General features: G+C 42.1%; 2 protein-coding genes across 8 annotated transcripts in view; both read left to right on the top strand.

Annotated features, from left to right (window-relative positions):
- Positions 1-6,293, top strand: part of LOC308664636 (uncharacterized protein) — a 59,156-nt gene extending 52,863 nt beyond the window's left edge. The window contains exons 6-7 of one of the 2 annotated variants that reach the window (XR_014025709.1): positions 443-569; positions 6,073-6,293. The gene's annotated coding sequence lies outside the window, so the exon portion shown is untranslated. Of the gene's footprint in view, positions 1-442; positions 570-815; positions 1,326-6,072 lie in introns of those variants that run through there. The other variant, XR_014025710.1, reaches the window with a different exon arrangement.
- A 1,349-nt stretch (positions 6,294-7,642) lies between these two features.
- LOC308664633 (uncharacterized protein) overlaps positions 7,643-24,211 on the top strand; it is a 67,193-nt gene continuing 50,624 nt past the window's right edge. The window contains exons 1-7 of one of the 6 annotated variants that reach the window (XR_014025708.1): positions 10,773-10,841; positions 12,476-13,068; positions 13,295-13,394; positions 13,518-13,594; positions 14,879-15,008; positions 16,310-18,804; positions 18,849-19,063. Coding sequence is in view for 4 of the 6 variants with exons in the window: in XM_081322048.1 (XP_081178174.1) it covers positions 12,907-13,068; positions 13,295-13,394; positions 13,518-13,594; positions 14,879-15,008; positions 16,310-18,351 (2,511 nt within the window). In the remaining 2 variants the exon portion in view is untranslated. Of the gene's footprint in view, positions 7,914-10,772; positions 10,842-12,474; positions 13,069-13,294; positions 13,395-13,517; positions 13,595-14,878; positions 15,009-16,309; positions 19,064-24,211 lie in introns of those variants that run through there. The other 5 variants (XM_081322048.1, XR_014025707.1, XM_081322049.1 and 2 more) reach the window with 5 other exon arrangements.

Genomic DNA, 24,211 nt, shown 5'->3' with positions numbered 1-24,211 from the left:
GGAACAGTTCCTTTAACGGTTTTATCATCTCTAATTGCTCGGGGGTCGCATAACTAGCCTTTGTCTATTGATGACACCCATGTAAGTCCCTGGATGCCTCTCAAACAACTTTAATGAAGGTTTGGGGCATGGATAGGATTGTTTGCTCTGGGGACACCACAAGCCTTTTACTTAAATTGTAAAAAGAACCCCTCCACCTGTATTTTCTTCTGCAAACGCTGGGTGTATGGGAGCGAGTGATAGATGGGATTTCCAAGGCCCATTCCAGTTGATGCTCTCCAGATGCTGAAAGTCTTGCTGAGGGATGGGGATGGATAGTTAGACAGATCCAGATGAAAAGTGGGATAGCTTTTCCTGAATGGCCTGAAATGTATGTCTTTGCTTGGAATCACTTAAATAATAGGACAGTTTTTGAAAATCCTGTTTTCTTCTCATTCCGGAGGGTCTCGTGTCCTTTAAGGAGGTGGCTGTGTTTTTCTCTGATGAGGAGTGGTCTCTGTTGGATGCTGACCAAAAAGCATTACATCGGGAAGTCATGCTGGAAAATCATCGGAACGTGGCCTCTTTGGGTAAGAATATGCAAGAAATTTTATCAAAATAAAAACTACAAATTTTGAAGAGGAAATAAAGAAGATAGAATAATGTGATTAATGAATAAGAAAAAAGTATTAAAAAAATGAAAGAGGAGACAAAGTAATAAGTTATAATTGCTCTCCACTTTCTAAGGTTACATTGTTGTTGCTTCTTTACATAAATTATCCTTTCTAATCTTCAAACACAAGTTTGATCACAAGTTCATTTTTTCTTTTTTCCAGCAAAAAGTCCATTGGGTTTACAATCACTAATAAAGATAAATATGATCCCTTGCCTAATCAGAGTCAATTTAGTCATCATTGAGAATTCTATCATCTTCCCTAGCCATTCCACCATTCTAGAGCAGGGGTGTCAAATTCACAACATCACGTGGCGTGTCGCAACGTATCATGACTTTTTTTGCCAATGGCGGCAATGGGATGGGTGCAGTTCCACTATGATGCATCCGGCCTGCGGCCTGGCAGTTTGACACCCCTGTTGTAGAGCCTTTCCAGCTCTTTGTGTATAATAGTCTCACTACGGTTATCATACTTGGAAACAATCTTCTGACTGTTGATTAGTGGCAAAAGAGTGCTGTGATTTTAGTTGGATGTTAATCTTTAAATTCTCTGTATCACTGAATGTCTTTGAATCCAAGTTTTTCTAACTTTTTTACATGTGCACCAAAGCATGACAAAAGGCTCCTTTATGAGTTTTTATTGATGTTTTGGTACAATTAAACAGTGCTTATTCAACAAACATGTTGTCTGAATTTATCATTCGCTAATACAAATTAAATTCCTAATCTCTCGCTCGTTTCTCCAGCCATTGATAAAACAAGTCCATTTCTGCACTTAGTATTTTAAAAGATATTTCTTCCTCCTTTGGGAGATAGGGTGGCATATAAGTCCCATAATAAATAAAATAATAAATACATTTCTTCATTTTTCCAATGTTGTGCAAATATAAGTCTTGCTGCTGTTGTCACATTCAAAATGGTTTGTCAAGCTCTTCTGGGATTATTTATTTATTTATTTATTTTATTAAATTTATATACCGCCCTAGGACTCAGGGCGGTTTACAGGGAAAATTAAAAGCATAACATACAAAAATTAAAATCAGTTAAAACAATTAATTAATTCAAGTCCCTGAAATTTAAAACTAAAACCCAATTAAAAATTAAAAACCCTCAGTCTGGCTAGACAGCTCAAAGAGCCAAGTTTTCAGGTCCCGGCAAAATGAACGAAGGTCAGGGGCAGTCCTAAGTTCCGTGGGAAGTTGGTTCCATAGGGCCGGTGCACCCACAGAGAGCGCTCTTCCCCTGGGAATAACCCACCGGCATTCCTTAACCGGCGGTACCCTGAGAAGGCCCTCCCTGTGGGAGCACACAGGACGATGGGAAGTTGATGCCGGCAGCAGGTGTTCCCTTAGATAATCCGGACCCAAGCCATTTAGGGCTTTATAGGTCATTACCAGCACCTTGAATCTCACCCGGAGGGCAACCGGAAGCCAATGCAGCTCACGGAGAAGAGATGTTACACGGGAGTATCGGGAAACTCCCATCACAACTTGCGCGGCTGCATTCTGCACCAGTTGAAGCCTCCAAGTGGTCCTCAAGGGCAGCCCCATGTAGAGAGCATTTTTTATTATACCTAGTAAAAAAAAGTTTAGGTTTAAAATCTACATGTTTCCCCAGCATCTTTTCTAGCCAAGTATGTATTTTTGTCCAAAATCTATTTGCTTTAACACATCTCCACCATACATGATAATAAGTACTTGGTTTATGATTACATTTCCAACATTTATCCAACATACCTTTAAACATTTTTCCTAATCTTTCTGGTGGCAAGTGCCATCTATAAAACATTTTGTGTAAGTTTTCTTTATAAAAGGTTGACATTGTCAATTTATGATTTCTTTCACACAAGCTTTGCCATTTCTCTAAATCAGGGGTGTCAAACTCAATTTCATTGAGGGCCGCATCAGCATTGCGGTTGCTCTCAAGGGGCCGGGTGGGTATGGCCAGGGTGGGTGTGGCCTACTGGGTGGGAGTGGCTAGAGTGTGTATGGCCTACTGGGTGGGCGTGGCCAGCTCTACATCGTTCCCATCAAGGGTGCCTATGGGGGCCTGGACAGGAGTGGGACAGTTCTGAGGGTCTGTGGCACAAAGAGGGTCTCTGGGCCAGGGCCAAGGCAGTGGGGGCCGTTCCCTCACTGTTTCCAGGATGGCTTTGCGGGCCACATGAAACCACTTTGCGGGCCGGATCTGCCCCCCCCCCAGGCCTTGTGTTTGACATGTCTGCTCTAAATCTATATCCAAAATTCTTTGCCCTTGTTATCAAGCACATAGACATATATCTTTATATGTCTATATTTTCTTAATGTACAAATACTTCCATTGCTGAAAGCCATCCTGGAATTTTCAAATATATTTTGCATTTTAGTTTTTCCCACCTTAGTAATAATGTATTTCTAATATAGAGGTTTGAAAATATTTATAAATTTTATTTTTCCCATGCCACAAAAAAGCATGCCAACCAAGTTGAAAGACATGTCCTCATAACAGTCTTTTATTTCTGAGGGTTATCCATTCTTTTACCCATGTTAACACCGACACTTGATAATGTAAAACCCAATCTGGCAAACCAAAACCTCCATTTCCCTTAGCTTCTTGTAGCATTTTCAATTTAATTCTAGCTTTCTTTCCTTGCCAGAGAAATTTTAAAATTAAGAAATTCAGATCCTTTATCTTGTCCCAGGGTGGATTTGTTCCACCCTGATTTAAATCATTAGTAAAAAGACTTTAAGAAAACCAAGATCATGGCATCTGGCCCTCTCATTTCCTGGCAAATAGATGGGGAAGAAATGGAGGTAGTGACAGATTTTATTTCCCTGGGCTCCAAGATCACTGCAGATGGGGATTGTAGCCAAGAAATTAAAAGACACTTGCTCCTCGGGAGGAAAGCCATGGCAAATCTAGACAGCACACTAAACAGCAGAGACATCACCCTGTCAACAAAAGTGCGTATAGTCAAGGCTATGGTCTTCCCAGTTGCAATGTATGGCAGTGAAAGTTGTACCATAAGAAAGGCTGAGCGCCAAAGAATTGAGGCCTTTGAACTATGGTGCTGGAGAAGACTCCTGCGAGTCCCTTGGACTGCAAGGCGATCAAACTGGTCAGTCCTAGAGGAGATCAACCCTGACTGCTCTTTAGAAGGCCAGATCTTGAAGCTAAAACTCAAATACTTTGGCCACCTAATGAGAAGGAAAGACTCACTGGAGAAGAGCCTAATGTTGGGAAAGATTGAGGGCAATAGAAGAAGGGGACGACAGAGAATGAGGTGGCTGGATGGGAGTCACTGAAGCAGTAGGTGTGAGCTTAAACGGACTCCAGAAGATGGTAGAGGGCAGGAAGGCCTGGAGGAACGTTGTCCATAGGGTCGTGATGGGTCGGATACGACTTCGCAGCTAACAACAACCAAAAGACTTCATTTAAATCAACTTGTTTTAAATCATATTTTTAAAGCAACTGTCATCTCTGTCCAACAGTGGCTCTTCCTCTGACCCGCTGTTAACTCACCGACAGTCCCATTCACTTTAATGGGACAGCTGGTGATGCGGCAGTGACACAAGGTGAGGGACATGGCTGGCAGCAGGTGAATGGATGCCCGCTATCAGGCGTTGCCCTGATGGGTCTGAAAGGACAGGTGCTCTTTAAATGTAAGGACTCATTTTTGCTGGTAGTTAGAATCTTTAATATTATTTGCAAACAAAATGAAGGTTTCCTATTTAGAATAATAAGATGTCAGGTTAGTAAACCAGCGATATCAGAACTGATTTTAGGTGAATAGGTTAATCACAGATAGTTGGAAAAATGCTCAAATTCTTTTATTTAATTAAAACACTTAGACCCTAGTACAGATACATTTCTCTTCAAACAATCATAGAGTTTCTAGTGTGCATAGATTTGCAAAACAATGGGATAAAGGAATAGTCCTGAACTTTGTTTTATGATTTATCTCATGGTTACTGTGAAATTGTGTGAATGCGTCAATGCAGTGCAAGTTATCTCAGCTTGAATGAGTTTGCCAACAATGTAAATATTGCAGAATATGCAGCCTCATGCCAAATAACTAAGGTCCATTTTATGCTGAGCAAACTAAATTATTAATGTGTCTTAAATGGGAAACTATATTTAGATAGATTTTTACTCCGAAAGCCCTTTATTAAAATAAGTTTGAGAAAAATAAAAAATCCAATATACATAAAAAAAATCCAATTTACATTAAAAAAATCATTTTTTGATTTTTTTTAAAAAATCAATTATTATCCACCCTGTCTTGTCCACATTTCCAATATACGTTTGAGGTACATTTGTATACTTTTATTTATTATTTATTATTTGGATTTATATACCGCCCCTCTCCGAAGGGACTCCGGGTGGTGTACAGGGCAACCAAAACACTATAAAGAACACATAATGTATAAAAATTAAAATGAGATTAAATCAAATAGCCCTAAACAATAAACACATTCTAAAATTTAAAATTTTTAAAAATTTAAGATCTAAAATCCCAATCCCTCAGTCCAGGCCGGCAAGTTCAAATAGCCAAGTCTTCAGGTTGCGGCGAAACGAGCGAAGGTCGGGAGCCATCCGGAGCTCAACCAGAAGCTGATTCCAGAGGGCAGGCGCGCCCACAGAGAATGCTCTCCCCCTGGGAGCCACCAGTCGACATTCCCTGACCGACGGCACCCTGAGGAGGCCCTCTCTGTGGGAGCGCACAGGGCGATGGGAAGTTAACGCCGGCAAGAGGTGCTCCTGTAAATAACCCGTAAATGAGTCTTTTTCTGTTGATTTCATATTCTTCAGCCTGTTTAGAGCTTTTAGCAATTGCATATTCATCTTTTCTACGCAGGTAAGGGTCAAATTCTTCTTTCTGCTGTTGAATACTGTAGTTCCCTTTATCAGGCTCAAGTTCTAATGGCTCTCGACATCTTATCCGTTGTCTTTCCTTGCTGCCCTTTTTCTGCTGAGAGCCATTAGAATTATTTGGGGCAGAGCCTGAGTTTATATCTCTATCATATTCTCAACACGGCATTTCTAACATTCTGCTTTTAAAATCTAGATTGATCCTAAATTTACTGTACCAAAAACACCCATGACCTCCAGACCACTGTCATGCCTTTCTTGTTCTAAATTATTCTTATTTTTGATCAACTCCCATTTCTTATCCAAACCGCAGAGTAGACTACAAAGTCAGTTTCAAATTGGGCAAAGCAAATCTTCCCGTTTCCTTGGAAACTTGAAGAATGTGATATTTAATCCATGTTTTTCCCTTGCTATACAAACCTATATTTATCTTCCAAAATTTGAATCAAATTCTTGAATGTCTTCTCTACATCTTAGAAGATTGAAGAAGTTTGCTTTTCATTATATTCATGCTTACTATGGTTTCCTGTTTTTCCTTAAAGTTATTTTCATTTTTCTTTCTTCTAAAGGTAATAATGGGGAAGAATATGAAAATTCCTGGAAACTATTCCAAATGATCACTCATGGATACAATATGAAGAACCCTACAATTCAAATGGAAGTAGAAAGCCATGAGAAAAACCAGTCAAATTGCAATCAGGAAAGTTCATCTTTTGTTCATGCACCAATGAAAGGCTCTGTGGCCCAACAAGGAAAAATAGAAAACAAATACACTGTGAAATGTATAAAACTATTCACAAAGAAATTAGATGTAAATAAACACGATCAAATCCAAATCAAAGATTTTGTATGTAGAGATGATGGAAAAAATTACAAAAGGACCTTATCTCTTCCTCATAAAAATGGCTCCCGTACATCTCAAAAGAGGACCCCCGAAGGAGAGAAGCCACATAAATGCATGGAGCGTGGAAAGAACTTTATTAAGAACAGTCAACTTATCTACCATAAAATGATCCACAAAGCAGAGAAAACGTATAAATGCACAGAGTGTGGGAAAAGCTTTACTAAGAACAGTCAACTTACATGTCATAAAATGATCCACATAGGAGAAAAGCCCTATAAATGTACAGAATGTCGAAAGAGTTTCAGTGAAAAGAGAAAACTTACTATTCATGAAAGGATCCACACAGGAGAAAGGCCTTATAAATGCCTGGAGTGTGGAAAGACCTTTATTAGTACAAGTCATCTTAGTTCACATACAAGGATCCACACAGGAGAGAAGCCCTATAAATGCATGGAGTGTGGAAAGAGCTTTACTTCTTGTAGTTCCCTTACTTTGCATTACCGGATCCATATGGGGAAGAAGCCATATAAATGCATGGAGTGTGGAAAGAGCTTTACTCGGAGCCGCACTCTTACTTCCCATCAAAGGATCCACACAGGAGAGAAACCCTATAAATGCATGGAATGTGGAAAGAGATTCAGAGAACAGAGAAAGCTTACTTTCCATAAAATGGTCCACACAGGGGAAAGGCCTTATAAATGCATGGACTGCGGAAAGACTTTTATTCAGAGAACTCATCTTAATTTACATAAAAGGATCCACACAGGAGAGAAGCTGTATAAATGCATGGAGTGTGGAAAGAGCTTCTTACATGGTAATTCTCTTGCTTCCCATTTCTGGATCCATACAGGGGAGAAGCCATATAAGTGCACAGAGTGTGGAAAGAGCTTCTGTGAAAATTCTTCTCTTACTGTTCATAAACGAATCCACACAGGAGAGAAGCCGTATAAATGCATGGAATGTGGAAAGAGCTTCCCTAAGAGCGGTGAACTTGTTTTCCATAGAAAGATCCACACAGGGGAGAAGCCATATAAATGTATGGAGTGTGGAAAGAGCTTTATTAAGAACTGCCTACTTATTTACCATAGTCGGATACATACAGGAGAGAAGCCTTATAAATGCATGGAGTGTGGAAGATGCTTTTCTCTCTCTGGTAACCTTAGCCACCATAAAAGGACCCACACAGGGGAGAAGCCTTATAAATGCACTGAATGTGGAAAGAGTTTTTCTACGAACAGTTATCTTAACACCCATAAAAGGACCCACACAATGTCAGAAGCCTTATAAATGTATGGTGTGCAGAAAAGGTTTTATGCGGAGCAGTTATCTTAACTCCCATGAAAGGACCCACAGTGTAGAAGCCCTATAAGTGTGAAATAAGGAAAAGGCTTCAAGAGGACCAGTGGCCGAATGTTTCATATACATCTGTTTAAATGTTAGGTTAATTGTTGAAATATATGCATTTCCTAATTACATTTACTGAATTAGGAAAGGGTTTTTCTGAGTCTGACCTTCACAACAGGAAGCCCCAGACAGATGAATTTACTAATGGAAACCAAATGCTAGGTATGTGGCGTTGTAATTATGAACAATGGATTTTTGTAGGTACTGTCATTCAAATGTCACCAATACCAATACACATGAATAAGAACATTTTTTGACGCGGTGGCTCATTGGGTTAGGACGCTGAGCTTGTTGATCAGAAGGTCGGTAGTTTGGCAGGTCGAATTCTGAGTGCCGTATAACAGTGAGCGCCTGTTACTCGTCCCAGCTTCTGCCAACCTAGCAGTTCGAAAGCACGTAAAAATGCAAGTAGAAAAATAGGGACCACTACGGTGGGAAAGTAACAGCGTTTCTTGCGCCTATGGCGTTTAGTGATGCCGGCCACATGACCACGGAGACGTTCTCGGACAAGTGCTGTCTCTTCGGCTTTGAAACGGAGATGAGCACCAGCCCCTAGAGTTGGAAACGACTAGCACGCATGTGCGGGGGAACTTTTACCTTTACTTTTATCCCATTTTTGATTGGATCCTAATAAAGCCCAAATCCACAATAAACGTAGGGCTTTGTTAGCAAAATGTCATTCCAGGCGTACTATGGGAAAGGCATAAATCAGGAAAAACTTGCAGAATTTATAGCTAAATATAAATGACCAAATTAAGTGTAATGCTAATGAAGATACCTTATGAATAGAATAGTTGTAAGCAGTGCTTTTTTTGTAAAAGAAAAAGGTGCCGGAACTCCGTTCTGAGCGTTCTATTAGAAAAAAAGCCCTGGTTGTAAGTAGCAATTATTTTGCAGTTATGTTTTGTATAGGTGTCAATAGAAGTTATATCATGAATCACAAGATGTTGAAACTGGAAACATCTTGGGATATTGTGCTAAATTAAAAGAATGTTCAAAAAGGCAACATATGCTGACAGTGTAACATCAGATCCTCTATACTACAAAAGCTTCACTGGATTTACAGTCTACTTTGGTGTATTCAATTTGGGCAAGGGGCTGACTTGAGAATGTATCCCAATATTGAGCTGGAAAATGATTGCTTTAAGAGGGATGTAATCAGGCAGACATTTAAAAGGTGTTGCTTCTGCAAGAAGTAGAAGGAGCTGCATCTCCCTGATGCATCTCTTCAAGACAAAAACTTTTTAAATCTATCTTCCTCTGTAGCAGAAATGAGAATGGGAACTTCCTGTGGAGTGAGAGGAGGAATATGGAAAGATAATCCAACTCTTCTATTGAAAAACAGACCTAAGTCAGCCGGTATGAATGCAGAAGGAGGGAACTTTTTTCGGTCACTCACGATGTCAGAGAATAATCACATAAATATTGGATGTGAAGAAAGTTTCAGGATGAAGAGTTCCTCTCACAGAAAATGGAGCCAGAATAACGAGAAGCCTCTGAAATGCATGTGCAAAAGACTTTCCTAGGATTAGACCATATTTTACCTTTCTGTGGTAAGATAAGGACTAATAAAAGCTCTACATTTAATGGAAATGAAAATGTATATCAATGGGGCTGTATACAACAGTTGCAGCCCCTCCTTCACTGGAGAGTTTGTTGTACAGAAGGGGACAGCTGGATGAACCGTAAGAAAAAAAATGAGATCTCCTGGTCAGAAAATCCAGGGAAGTCTGCTTCATGCAGCCAGCCATGGAGCAGAATTCCCTAAAGCAGCTCCAGTATTAGAGAATTATGCATTGGGAAGAAGGAAAGCCCCTTGACAAATGCCTATTGAGATTCTCAAACATCTCAGATAATGGTTTTCCAAAAGATTCTTTTCCAAAAGGCAACTGGACTTTTGTGTTTTCTTGAAAAAGTTTCGCTTCTCATGCCAAAAGTATCTTCTCTTCTGAAGAAGCATCTTTAGAAGTGAAGATACTTCCTGGATAAGAAGCAAAACATCTTCAAGAAAATAGTCCAGTTGCTTTTGAAGAAGTACCTTTGGACCCTTTGTCAAATCTAGAGGAGCGAAAAGGGTTTTCATATACAAAGAAAGAAGACAGAGATGGAAATAGATCGAATAACAGAAATAGTTGCTAACCTGTGGTAATAGGAAGAGAGTAAAATAAGCAAGGTAAGGTTAGATTCAGTTTACAAGTAAGGAGTGGGAGTTTTAAGTTTGTCTAATAAAAGTTCTGCTAACTATACCATAATATGAAAAGCCCTAAGAATTGCTAATAGGCAAATTTTGGGAGGAGGATTTGGGTGAGGGAGAAACTTCTGAAATTCAGAGGCTCCTGCTGGGTTGCAGCTCTTTATTCAAATATCACAGCTGGATGATTCTCAAAATGGAGAAAAGGCACCAACAGCCTCTTGGCCTTCCAGGTGATTCTGAGGCACCGGGAGCTAAGATTTGCAGAAGGGCAGCTGCGGATACAGAAACAGAACCAGAAACACAGGAGAAATCTCCCATTTTCCCAGTTGCGGCTTCCCAGGCACAAATTGTGTTTCCCATAGAGGTTCCTGGTCCTCGTCTTCTGACCGCCTGGCCATTTTTGACAGGATTTGGCCCTTTTTGAGGTTTTTCCAATCTGCAGAGCCTTCAGAGCAGTTGTTCTTGAGGTAAAATGGGTTCAGATCCTCCAGGGAGATTTCTCTCCATCTCCACAGACGGTTCCTGGACAGGGAGATGGAGAAGCTGCCGCCTCTGTAAACGCCGACGCCTTTCTAGGGCAGGGAACCTTTCCTCCTACTCCCGTACCCAACCCCTTCCCTCAGGCGCTCTCCTCTTCCCGTCCTTTCGGATAATTGCGCCAGTTCGCACAGAGTGATCTCAGCCTCATGAAGTAACTGAGCATGCGCGGGGCTCTTTCCCGGGAATAAGGCACCCATAGGAAGAGGCTGCTCTTCCTGTTCACCCCCTCCCTCCGCTTTGGGGCGGGGTCGGGGCCTTTGCGGGAGGCGCAGAGGCTGCCGGGAAGCCTTGAAGGGAACCCGGACATCGACGGGACTCCCGAGTTCCGGGAGCGGCGGCGCTGCTCGTGCACAGGGGTCAGTCGCTGGAGGCGAGCGTGGAGACGGATCCAGTCTTCCCCCGGGGTGGGAGTCCGGGGTCCCATGTTCCACGGCCGCCCTTTCCCATGCAGGGTCCAAGGGGAGGCAAAGGAGAGAAATTGGGGTCGCCAGAAGGGAGGGGCCGTTTTTCCCCATTTCCCGGGGGAGGGGGAGGCTGACCGGAAGCCCCCCTGCCGGCCCTGGGTGCAAGTACGGGGTCGCGGGTGCGAGGACCGGGACTGGGGTTGCTGCTTCCCCCGCCTCTCCCCTCGACCTGAAAGGGGCTCTGCCGGCAGACAAAGGAGGGAAGCGCTGCAGGGAGGGAGGCGCAAGTGGGGCTGAGACGCAGCATTTGCACCCTGTGCCCGATTGAGCCGTTGTTTCCCAAACCTCTTGGAAGTCTGGGAATTGAAGTCCATATTTGTCTTCGTTTGTCCGTATTTGGAAAAACGTGGATTAAGGCTAAGAAGTGGGGAAAGTGTCTGTCGGAGTGGGATGAATCAAAAGGTCATGTTAGGCTCTCAGTGGTTCATTCATTTGGGGGGTTCGTCCTCTGTATCGGATGATCAATAGGGTTCTCCTGCCTAAAGTTTCACTGTAAGTTCAAATGTTGATTTATTTTGTCATGAATCGATTTATATAGCTCTCATCTCAATTGCTGCTGTTTTCTGACCTGAGACATTTATTGTGTTTGTAGGATTGTTCTTAGCTCACTTTTTTGAAATCATTAGAATAACTAGGAAATAGAAATCCAAAAGGTTTTTTTTAATTGTGCTTCTCAAGTATTTTGAGGCTTTGGTAGAAGTTGATCAAGGATTTATCAGAAGATGCCCCAGCTGAAGAGAAATTAAAGTACCTAATAGGATTCTTCATTTTCTTGCCTGACACTAGTGGTTTTATAAGATTTGATTCTAATTATATTTTGGGGGGATGGATTGACGCTTGTTAACTTAGTCTCCCAGATTTCCTTGTACATACTTTGGTTTTCCATTTTGATATAGAAGCTGCAAACATTTAGTGTAGTATAGATACAATATACCGTAAGTCAGTGTTTTTCAACCTTTTTTGGGCAAAGGCACACTTGTTTCATGAAAAAAATCACGAGGCACTCCACCATTAGAAAATGTTAAAAAATTTAACTCTGTGCCTATATTGACTATATATAAAGTAATTCTCTTGAATAGGAATCAAATAAACACAAAGAAAGTATTTTATAATTACTTTTCAATTTTTCCCACGGCACACCAGGCAACATCTCGCGGCACACTAGTGTGCCGCGGAACAGTGGTTGAAAAACACTGCCGTAAGTCATATCTTGCTCAATAGTAGTAACTGAGAGGGATCCTAGTGCTAGTGGACAATCACTTAAATATGAGCCAGCAGTGTGCTGCAGCTGCCAAAACAGACAGCACAGTGCTAGGCTATATTAACAGAGGGATAGAATCAAGATAATCTAGGACCATATTTTACACCACACTTGTTGGACAGACGGACACACAAATACCCAGAATATCCATGTGCTCAACCATTGCAATCCTTTACCAGCTTCCCTTTCATGAGGAGCAATGTGGTTCAGTGGTTAAATACCACCACCTCATTCTTTGAATTTTTCTTTTCCATCTCAAATGCAGAAACTAGAGGTATCTCAACAACTTTCCTAACAGCAAAAAGTCAACTCTTGGGTAAAGAGCTTGGATAGCCTTTTTGGTCAGTTCTGCAGCTACCAGAATAGTCCTATCTATTGAAAGGTTCTTGGAGATCCACAAGATTCCTTCGGCCTGTATGGAATTTCCTTCCAGGACAGACAAAGGATGCAGAAACTACCATTAGCAAGTGAGGGAACTGGAAAAGGCCCCTCTGCTGTTGAGCCTGGCATCTATGGAAAGATCTGGGCAAGACCTGGGTAGAAAGTCCGGGAGAAGAAAACCATCATCCGTTCAGTCAGCCCTGGAACTTCAGAAACATCCAATACCAGGAGACTGAAGGTCCTCGAGGACTTTGTAGCTGACTGCACAACATTTATAATCAATGGCTGAGATTAGAAAACCATAGTAATTCCCAAATGTTGGACCTGGTTGTTCTGGAGCAGCTGCTGGTCCTTCTGCCCCCACAGATGACAAACTGGTTGCGGGAGTATGGAGCAGAGACCAGCTTCCAAGTGGCCCTGGCCGAAACCTTCCTCATGAGTCAGGCAGAGGAGCAAAAGGAGCAAGTCGAATTGCAGGTAAAAAAACTTCCCTACTTCTTTGGTCTTCATAATATGTGGAAATGTTTCACTAGTTCTTGAAGGACATTGTTCCATTATCCATTCTAGAAGATAGAGTGGAGACAGCTATTCCTTTGTTACATTCTAGGCTCATTGATTGATATTGTGGGATTGAAGTTGTTTTTAGAGAACAAGAATCCACTTCATGTTGTGTGATGACTTATTCAAGTCTTTCCCTCTGCAGACCAGAGATCCTATGAGAACCGGGAATTCTTCAAATCCCCCTCAAGAGCTGTTTTCCAGGAGAGTCTATCAGCAATCCGCAAGTCAGGATATCTCAGATGGTAATGAAAACCCACCCATTCCTAAGAGAAGTCCCAGCTATCTTACCTTCTCTACATCTCTTCTGTAGAATGCCTCCTGCCATTTTATTAATTTTCGTTTTAAAAATTCTGTCTCCCTCACAGGGAAGAACAGAATGAATTTGACTCCTTTTTATGATGGTGCTGAAAGAGTGATTGAAGCTGCAACTCAAGTAATAGAGGTATAATAAAACCAAAAAATGTTCTTAATGTCAGCATTTACTGAATAGCGATCCTATTAGTAATTCTTTGAAGGCTTCTCAATAGTAACTCAAATAATCACATTAACAGTTTCTAAACTGCCTTATTTATAAGAAAAATAATGTCAACAGGTTAAAAGATGAAGCAGACTGTTAAAATCCAAAGAGGATGCTCAGATCAAGGCCCTTCAACCTTTAAAGGAATTTCTAATACTCCCAATTTGTGCCTGGAATTTGGGGCCAATAATTCCAGCTTTGGAAAGGATGAGAAATGCTCTTCCTAGGTAGCTTTCTCTTCTTCAGCCATTGGATTGGAATACAAGCAGTGGGTTCCTTGTAGTCTGAGGAGCAGCCGAAACAGGGTTTGTCTTTGTCTATTGATGACACCCATGAAAATCCCTGGGCGCCTATCATACAACTTTAATGAAGGTTTTGGGCATGGATAGGATTGTTTGCTCTGGGGACACCACAAGCCTTTTACTTAAATTGTTGAAAGCACTATCACCATAATCCCCGCATTTTCTTCTGCAAACACTGGTTTGATTGTAATGAGAAATAGGTGGGGATTCCAGTAGATGCTCTCCAGATGCCGAAAGCCTTTCTGATGAATGGGAATAGAGAGACAGACTGTTCTGTTCCAGTTGGAATGTCAGGGACAACCCCTTTTTATAAACAATAGGCTGGAACTAATCCAACCAAATTTATTTGCAAAAACTAAACGAAAAAGTTCAAACAAAAGTTAAATACAGACCAAGACTTTATCAGACACTCTTCAAACGGTTGCCTTCAGCAACCAGCACCTCCCATACATTCCCCTTTTAAACAGCAGTCTCAAGGCGTGACTTCTCATTGCCTACTCCTGAGTTGCCTCATTGCTTTCCTTTGCTCAGTTCTGCTGGATTGCCTCCTGCTCCTAGCGTCCTTGAACAGAGTCAGTTGTGGATCGTCTTCCAATCTTTCAGGCTCACACAGCTGGGTCTAGGAGGAACAAGACGGGAGGGGCCTGGCTGAGAGTTCTGCGGTGCATCCGAACCTTCCTCTGACACTAAAGGCTCTCCAAACCCCTCCTCCTCCTCTTCAGAATTGTCCGACTCAGCTGCCAAATCCACAGGCTGACGCTGAATCACAACACAGATAGACCCAGATGATAAGTGGGCTTTCTTTCACTGAATGGCCTGAAATGTATATCTTTGCTTATAATCACTTAAAGAATAGGACAGATCTTGAAAATCTTACTGATTTTTCTTCTGTTTTCTTCTCATTCAGGAGGGTCTTGTGTCCTTTAAGGAGGTGGCTGTGTATTTCTCCAATGAGGAGTGGTCTCTGCTGGATGCTGACCAAAAAGCACTATATTGGGAAGTCATGCTGGAAAATCATCGGAACGTGGCCTCTTTGGGTAAGAATATGCTACTCCCCAGTCAGTGTGTTTGGGATGTCTTTCTGTAATCAGACATATTAGCTTGTTTTATTATTTTATTAAAGGAATTTTATCAGAATAAAAACAATACAAACTTTGAAGTGTAAGTAAAGAAAATAATTGAGTAATAAGAAAGAAATACGATAAAATTAAGAGAAGAAAGAGAAAAGACGAAGGGATAAGTTAAAATTTGTCCCGTTTCTAAGGTTACATCATTGTTTCGCTTATCCATTCTAACCTTTGAACACACGTTTGATGATAAGATCATTTTTTTCTATTTTTCAGCAAAGTCCATTGGGGGTTTCCAATTACTAATAAATATAGACACTATCCTTATCTTAATCAGAGTCAATTTAGTCATCACTGAGAATTCTATCATCTTCCTCAACCATTCCACAATTCTACTTATTGTAGAACCCTTGTGTATAATAATCTCACTGTGGCTGTCATACTCAGAAACTATCCTCTAGGACTTTTCATTAGTCCCAGTTGGATATTAATCTTTAAAGTTCTCTGTATCACTGAATGTGTTTGAATCGAAAGTTTCCTAGCTTTTTTACAAGTCCACTAAAGCATAACAAAATGATCCTTTGTCTTGTGTACATTTCCAATATAAGTTTGAGTTACATTTATACATTTTTGAATATTTTTCTGCTACGTTTCAAATTTCTCAGCCTGTTTAGACTTTCATCATTTGTATGCAATTGAGATTCAAATTCTGCTTTATGTTGTTGAATACTATAGTTCCCTTTATCTACCTAGAGTCTTTTTGATATGAAAAATACTGACAGTTACATATCTATGGAGATTCTCAGTCATCCAGGTCATAGTTGTCCCATAGGTACTTTTTCAAGAGGTAACTGGACTTTCTTGTGAACAGAATAGAATAGAATAGAATAGAATATGGAAGGGACCTTGGAGAGTCAGTAAAATGTTTTGGGGCACAGCCTAAGTTTATATCTGTTTCGCAATCTCAATGTGGCATTTCTAACATTACAGTTTTCAAATCTAAACTGATCCTAAATTTATCGTAGCACAAATATACATGACATCCAAACCTTTGTAAAACCTTTCTAGTTCTAAAATTCTCTTATATCTGAGCAACTACCATTTCTTATCCAAACCACACACAACCACAAAGTACCATTTGAAATCAGGCAAACCAAATCTTCCCCTTTCTTTTGAACCTTGGAGAATTTGATACTTAAATTTATGGTTTTTCCCTTCCTGTACAATTCTACATTCATCTTTCAAAACTTTCATTTTTCTTTTCTGTGAAGGTAATAATGGGGAGGAAAATGAAGATTCCAGGAAACTGTTCCAACTGATCAGTCGTGGATACAATACGAAGAACCCTACAATTCTAATGGAAGTAGAAAGCCATGAGAGAAACCAGTCAAATAATTGGAATCGGGAAAGTTCATCATCTGTTCATCCATCAATAAAAGCCTCTGTGACCCAACAAGAAAAAATAAAGAAGAAATATATTGGAAAATGTATAAAACTATTCAAAGACAAATTTGATGTAAATGAACACTGTCAAATCGAAACGAAAGGAGAAGATTATATATCTAGAGACAATGGGAAAAATTACAAATGGACCTTCTCCCATACATCTCAAAAAAGAACCCAGGCAGAAGAGAAACCACACAAATGCATGGAGTGCGGAAAGAGCTTTAATAAGAACAATCAACTTATCTACCATAAAAGGATCCACAAGGCAGAGAAAACATGTGGGAAAAACTTCACTAGTAAGAGTCATCTTACATGTCATCAAATGATCCACACAGGGGAAAGGCCTTATAAATGCATGGCGTGTGGAAACAGCTTTACTAACAGTAGAGAACTTACTTCACATAAAAGGATCCACACAAGAGAGAAGCCCTACAAATGCACAGAGTGTGGAAAGTGCTTGAGCTCACTCAAAAATCTTTCTGTACATGAAACGATCCACACAGGGGAAAGGCCTTATAAATGCATGGTGTGTGGAAAGACCTTTATTCATACCACTCATCTTAGTTCACATACAAGGACCCACACAGGAGAGAAGCCCTATAAATGCATTCAGTGTGGAAAGAGCTTTAGTCAGAGCAGCAATCTTACTTCCCATAAAAGGATCCACACAGGAGAGAAGCCCTATAAATGCACGGAGTGTGGAAAGAGCTTCACTTGTAGTACTTCTCTTACTTTGCATTATCGGATCCATACAGGTGAGAAACCATATAAATGTATGGAGTGTGGAAAGAGCTTTACTCACAGGAGCAGTCTTGCTTGCCACAAAAAGATCCACACAAGGGAGAAGGCCTATAAATGCCTGGAGTGTGGAAAGAGCTTCCCTAAGAGCACTGACCTTATTTTCCATAAAAGGATCCATGCAGGGGAAAAACCATATAGATGCCTGGAGTGTGGAAAGAGCTTTGTTAAGAACTCTCAACTTATTTACCATAGTAGGACACATACAGGGGAGAAGCCATATAAATGCATGGAGTGTGGTAAGGCTTTTATTACAAACAGTTATCTTAACTTCCACAAAAAAACCCACACAGGGGAGAAGCCATATAAATGTATGGAATGTGGAAAAGGTTTTTCTACAAACAGTTATCTTAACACCCATAAAAGGACCCACACAGGAGAGAAGCCCTATAAATGCATGGAGTGTGGAAAAAGCTTCACTTGTAGTACTTCTCTTAATTTCCATTACCAGATACATAAAGGACAGACACATAAATGCATGGAATGTGGGAAGAGTTTTTCTACAAACAGTTATCTTAACATCCATAAAAGGACCCACACAGGGGAGAAAGCATATAAATGCATGGAATGTGGAAAGATTTTTTCTACAAACAATTATCTTAACAAACATAAAAGGACCCATACAGGGGACAAGCCTTATAAATGTATGGTGTGTGGAAAAGGTTTTATGATGAGCAGTCATGTTAAATACCATAAAAGGATCCACACAGGGGAGAAGCCATATAAATGCATGGAGTGTGGAAAGAGCTTTATTAAGAACTACCAACTTATTTACCATAGTAGGACACATACTGGGGAGAAGCCATATAAATGCATGGAGTGTGGAAAATGCTTTTCTGTCTCTAGTAGTCTTACCCGCCATATAAAAGTTCACACAGGGGAGAAGCCTTATAAATGCATTGAATGTGGAAAGTGTTTTTCTACGAAGAATTATCTTAACACCCATAAAAGGATCCACACAGGGGAGAAGCCGTATAAATGTATGGTGTGTGGAAAAGGTTTTATTATGAATAGTTATCTTAACTCCCATAAAAGAACCACACAGTGTAAAAGTCCTATAAATCTCTGAAATATGGAAAAAGCTACAAGAGGACCAATGGCCGAAAGTTCCATATACAGATACATTTTGGTGAGAATCTGTTTAACTTAGGTTTAGTTGTTGAAATATATGCATTTCCTAATTACATCTGCTAAGTTTTTTCACTAACCTTCACAACTGGAAGCCCCATAGTGATGAATTTACTAATAGAAACCAAATGCTGCACATGTGTTTTAATTACGAACAGTGGATTTTTGTAGCTCCTGTCATTTGAAGGCCACCAATGCCATTCGAAAGCATGTAAAAATGCAATTAGAAAAATAGGGACCAGTACGGAGGGAAGGTAACAGCATTCCATGTGCCTTTGGCATCTAGTCATGCCGGCCAGATGACCACGGAGACTTCCTCGGACAAACGCTGGCTCTTCGGCTTTGAAACGGAGATGAGCACCGGCCCCTAGAGTTGGTAACGACTAGCACGCATGTGCGGGGGAACCTTTACCTTTAATGCCATTTCACATAAATAAGAGAATATCTTTTTTTCTTTATGTTTATCCCATTTCCAATTGGATCATAATAAAGAAAGTCCAAATCCCCAATGAAACTCTATAAAAAAGTTTAATTTTTTAGAGCAAGCATAGGGCTTAGCTAGCAAAACATTGGAGATTGCTTTCAATATATGGTTTTTGCTTGTCTTGCTTATGCTGCGCTCAATATCTCTAGTAAAAGTACCTTTTCTTTAACATCCATGGAATCAAGGGTCTTTCTTCCTAGGGAGTAAACTGTCTGACAAAAGAATTGCGGAAATAATCACTAAATATGAAGTATCTGACGGTTTGTGCAGAATATCTCCTGAGCCAACAAGAAAAATGCACAGGAGAAGTGGTACTGAGAGTAGTCAGGTTTTGCACAGCAAAATTTTGACCACCCCTCCAGAGAAGATGGCCGCTCATAGCTGAGCGCGGAGAACGAGGGGAGCGAGTTTGGCATTTGGGCCTGCATGGGGCTGTTGTTCTGTAGCCCGGATGGGTGACAGGACCCTCCGAGGCTTCGGTGGAAGACTTATGGTTCTGGGAGATTTTAATCTGCCTTCCTTGGGCGGTGTGTTGGAGGTGGCCCGAGAGTTCATGGCTTCCATGATGGCCATGGACCTGACCCAGATTATTCAGGACCCGACTCACAAGGGGGGAAACACACCTGACCTTATTTTTATCTCTGGGCAGTGGCTTAATGGTCTGGGGGGGGGTTACTCCAACATCTCAGCCCCTTTCATGGACAGACCATTATCTCCTGCGGTTGGGCCTCCGTCACGCCACCCCCCGCTGCTGGGAGGCGGAACCGACCAGATGGTTCTGCCCCAGGCGCCTGATGGACCCAGATAGATTCCAGATGGCGCTTGCATTGATTCCTGCCTCGCTCTCCCACAGCCCGGTCGAGACCTTAGTTGATGCCTGGCAACGGGCTGCTTCGGAAGCTCTCAACCACGTTGTGCCTTTGCGGCCTCTGACCCGGCGCAGGTCCCAGCTCGCTCCTTGGTTTTCCATGGACCTGCGGGAGATGAAGCACCAGACAAGGGGCCTAGAGAGCATTTGGAGAACCAGTCGGTCCGAGTCTGACCGAACACAGTTAAGATCCTTTTCTAGATCTTATCTTGTGGCAATGGAGGTGGTGAAGCGTGCTTACTTCTCCACCCTCATTGCGTCTGCAGATAACCGCCCAGCCGCCCTGTTTAGGGTGATCCGCTCCCTTTTAAATCAAGGGACGGGAGAGGACCCCTTACGGGGACGGGCCGAGGAATTTAGTAAATATCTGGTGGACAAAATTGCTCAGATTCGGGCTGGTCTGCAATCTGACTGGGCAGTGTCTGACGAGGGAAAAGCGATGGGTTTGGCTGAGAACATTTGGGAAGAGTTTGACCCTGTGACTCCGGATGAAGTGGACAGGATCATGGGGAAATTAAGTGCCGCCACATGTCTGTTGGACCCGTGTCCCTCCTGGCTGGTTTATGCGGCTCGGGAGGTTACACGAGGCTGGCTCCTGGCAGTTATGAATGCTTCACTGAGTGAGGGATGCTTCCCTGCCGCCTTGAAAGAGGCGGTGGTAAGGCCCTTCCTCAAGAAACCTGCACTGGATCCAGCCATTTTAAATAACTTTCGTCCTGTCTGCAACCTTCGCTTTCTTGCGAAGGTTGTTGAGAGCGTGGTGGCACAGCAGCTCCCTTTGGTCCTGGAAGAAACTGAGTATCTGGATCCATACCAATCGGGTTTCAGGCCCGGGTATAGCACGGAGATGGCATTGGTCGCGCTGGTGGATGATCTCTGGCGGGCCCGAGATAGGGGTTATTCCTCTGTCCTGGTCCTATTAGATCTCTCAGCAGCTTTTGATACCATCGACCATGGTATCTTGCTGTGACGTCTTGAGGGGTTGAGAGTGGGAGGCACTGTTTTACGGTGGTTCTCCTCTTACCTCTCGGGCCGTTCGCAGACGGTGTTGGCAGGGGGCAGAGGTCAACCCCTAGGCCCCTTAGTTGTGGGGTGCCTCAGGGGTCGGTACTCTCGCCTCTCCTGTTTAACATCTATATGAAGCCGCTGGGTGAGATCATCTGTGGTTTCGGGGTGAGGTATCATCAATATACTGATGATACCCAGCTTTTCATCTCCACCCCGAACCAACCCAGTGATGCCCTCGATGTGATGTCCCGTTGCCTGGAAGCGGTACAGATTTGGATGGGGAAGAACAGACTCCGGCTCAACCCGGCCAAGACTGAGTGGCTTTACGTACCGGCATCTCGTTTAGTCCAAGAAGTTCTATCTTTGGTTATGGGAGGAGAGATGTTACCTCCCGTTGATAGGGCACGCAATCTGGGCGTCCTCCTGGATTCACGACTCAGTTTTGAAGATCATATTGGAGTCGTGGCCAGGGGGGCATTTGCCCAGGCTCGCCTGGTGCGCCCCTATCTGGACCGAGATGCCTTACGTACAGTCACCCACGCACTCGTTATCTCCCATATAGATTACTGCAATGCTCTCTACATGGGGCTGCCCTTGAAGACCACCTGGAGGCTTCAGCTAGTGCAGAATGCGGCTGCGCGGGTAGTGATGGGAGCACCCCGATACTCCCGTATTACACCCCTCCTGCGTGAGCTGCATTGGTTACCGGTTGCCCTCCGGGTGAGATTTAAGGTGCTGGTAAGGTAAAGGTAAAGGTAAAGGTTCCCCCGCACATGCGTGCTAGTCGTTTCCGACTCTAGGGGCCGGTGCTCATCTCCGTTTCAAAGCCAAAGAGCCAGCGCTTGTCCGAGAACGTCTCCGTGGTCATGTGGCCGGCATGACTAGACGCCAAAGGCGCACGGAACGCTGTTACCTTCCCACCGTAGTGGTCCCTATTTTTCTACTTGCATTTTTACATGCTTTCGAACTGCTAGGTTGGCAGAAGCTGGGACGAGTAACAGGCGCTCACTCTGTTACGTGGCACTCGGGATTCGACCCGCCAAACTGCCAACCTTCCGATCGACAAGCTCAGCGTCCTAACCCACTGAGCCACCGCGTCCCTAGAGGTGCTGGTACTTACCTTTAAAGCCCTACATGGCTTAGGCCCGGGATACTTGCAGGACCATCTGCTGCCGGGAACGACTTCCCATCGCCCAGTGTGCTCAGAGAGGGCCTCCTCAGGGTACTGTCGGCTAGACAATGTCGGCTGGCGACCCCCAGGGGGAGGGCCTTCTCTGTGGGAGCGCCAGCTCTATGGAACCAGCTCCCCCCTGAGCTACTGATGGCCCCAGATCTCCGGTCCTTTCGCCGCGGCCTCAAAACACTTCTTTTCCATCATGCTGACCTGGACCGATAGGGATTTTAATTATGTTTTTAATTTTTAACTTATTTTAATTTTAATTTATTCTACAGGGGCCATTAATTTAATTTTCTTTTAACTTCTGTATTATTGTATTTGATTGTTGTTAGCTGCCCTGAGTTCTTCGGGAGATAGGGCGGCATATAAGTCCCAAAAATAAATAATAATAAATAAATAAACCACACTGATACACTGAGGTGTGTAAAAAAGGAAAAAAACTTTACTTTTAGGAGTAGCACAAGTCAAGAATAAACAGTCCAGGTCATACACGGGTACAGAGAAGATATCAACAGTTCAAGAGTTATCCAATACAAAATTGTCTTACCAGTCCAAAAGTCAAAAACACAGTTCTTCGGGTTTAGCAAACAGTAACAAAACCACAATCAACAATAATCAGCAAGCAATGTAACAGAGTAACTAACACACACACACACACACAAACACAGAGAGAGAAGCTATGTCTCCAGCTCCCTCTTATGGCTGTTGAAAGAACACAGCATTGGCCAATCATTACACATTTAAAGGGATACAATACATTACAAATCATGGCTTATATATTGCCAACCCAACCAGTTAGGCTGTAATCATATGACTAACAGTATCAAAATAAGTGTGATGCTAAAGAAGATAACTTATGAATAGAATGGTTTAAGTAGCTGTTGTTTTACGGTTAAGCTTTTTATAACTGTCAGTAGAAGTTATGTAATGAATTGGAAGATGTTGAAACGAAAAAGCTCTTGGGATATTGTGCTAAATTAAAAAATATTCAAAAATACACTGATGTGTCAGTGTAACATCAGATCTTCCGTGACTTATGCTTAATTCTACAAAAGCCCCACTGGATTTACAGTTTCCACCTCAGTGTATTTAGTTTGGACAAGGGGCTCAGCTGAGAATGTATCCTAGTGTTGAGTTGGAAAATTATTGGTCTGTGAGGGATAGGATCAAGCAGACATTTAATAGATATTGCTTCCACAACAAGCAGAAGGAGCTGCATCTCCCTGATGCATCTCTTCAAGAGAAAACTTTAAATCTTTCTTCCTCTACAGCAGAACTGAGAATGGGAACTTCTGGACTGTGAGAAGGAATACAAAAAAATAATCCAACTCTTTAGTCCATTATGAAAAACACCTAAGTCAGCCAGTATGAATGGAGAAGGTAGTAACTTTTTTCAGTCAAAGTCCTGTCATGATGAGATAGAATAATCACATAGGTAATTAGAGTGAAAAAAGTTTCTGGATGAAGAGATCCTCTGGCACAAAAAGGAAGCAGAATGACAAGAAGCCCCTGAAATGCATGTGCAAAAGGCTTTCCAAGCAGTAGGACCATATATTACCTTTCTATGGTGAGATGAGGGCTAAGAAAGAGTACATTTAATGTAAATTTATATCAGTGGTGCTGTATACAACAGCTGCGATCTCTTATACACTGAGAGCTTGTTGTATAGAAGGGGAAAGCTCGCAATGAGGGAAAAATGCAGTTTGTGGAGTTCCAAGAATTGGTAAGAGACAGAACTGAAATAACTGCAAGGGAAGAATGAGACTCCTATGGAAGCACGCTTCATGCAGTTGGCCAAGGTTCAGAATTCCCCAAAGCAGCTCATGTATGCAGACATGTGAAACTTGCGACGTCACATGACGACGCGAGATGTCTCGGGATTATTTTGCCATTTCTGGCAATGGGGTGGGCATGGCTTCTGGATGACGTGTCCAGCCTGCGGGCTGGCAGTTTGACACCCCTGTAATTAGAGGATTATGCATGGGAAGGGGAGAGGAAAGCCCTTGACAAATGCCTAAGGAGATTTTCTGACATTTAGGTCATGAATGTGTGAAAGGCAACTGGACTTTTGTATTTTCTTTAAGACGTTTTGTTTCTCATCCAAGAAGTATCTTCTGAAGAAGCATCTTTAGAAATGATGTTCCTTGGATAAGAAGTGAAACCTTCAGGAAAATAAAAAGTCAAGTTGCCTTAGAAAAATTCCTTTGGGATCCCTTGAGAAATCTCCAATGGAGTGGAAAGATTTTCATATATAAACATAGAGA

Source organism: Vipera berus (assembly GCF_964194415.1).
Source record: "Vipera berus genome assembly, chromosome: 2".
NCBI lineage: Eukaryota > Metazoa > Chordata > Lepidosauria > Squamata > Viperidae > Vipera > Vipera berus.
The sequence above is the reverse complement of the archived record's forward strand: the minus strand, read 5'-3'. Positions and strand labels throughout refer to the sequence as shown.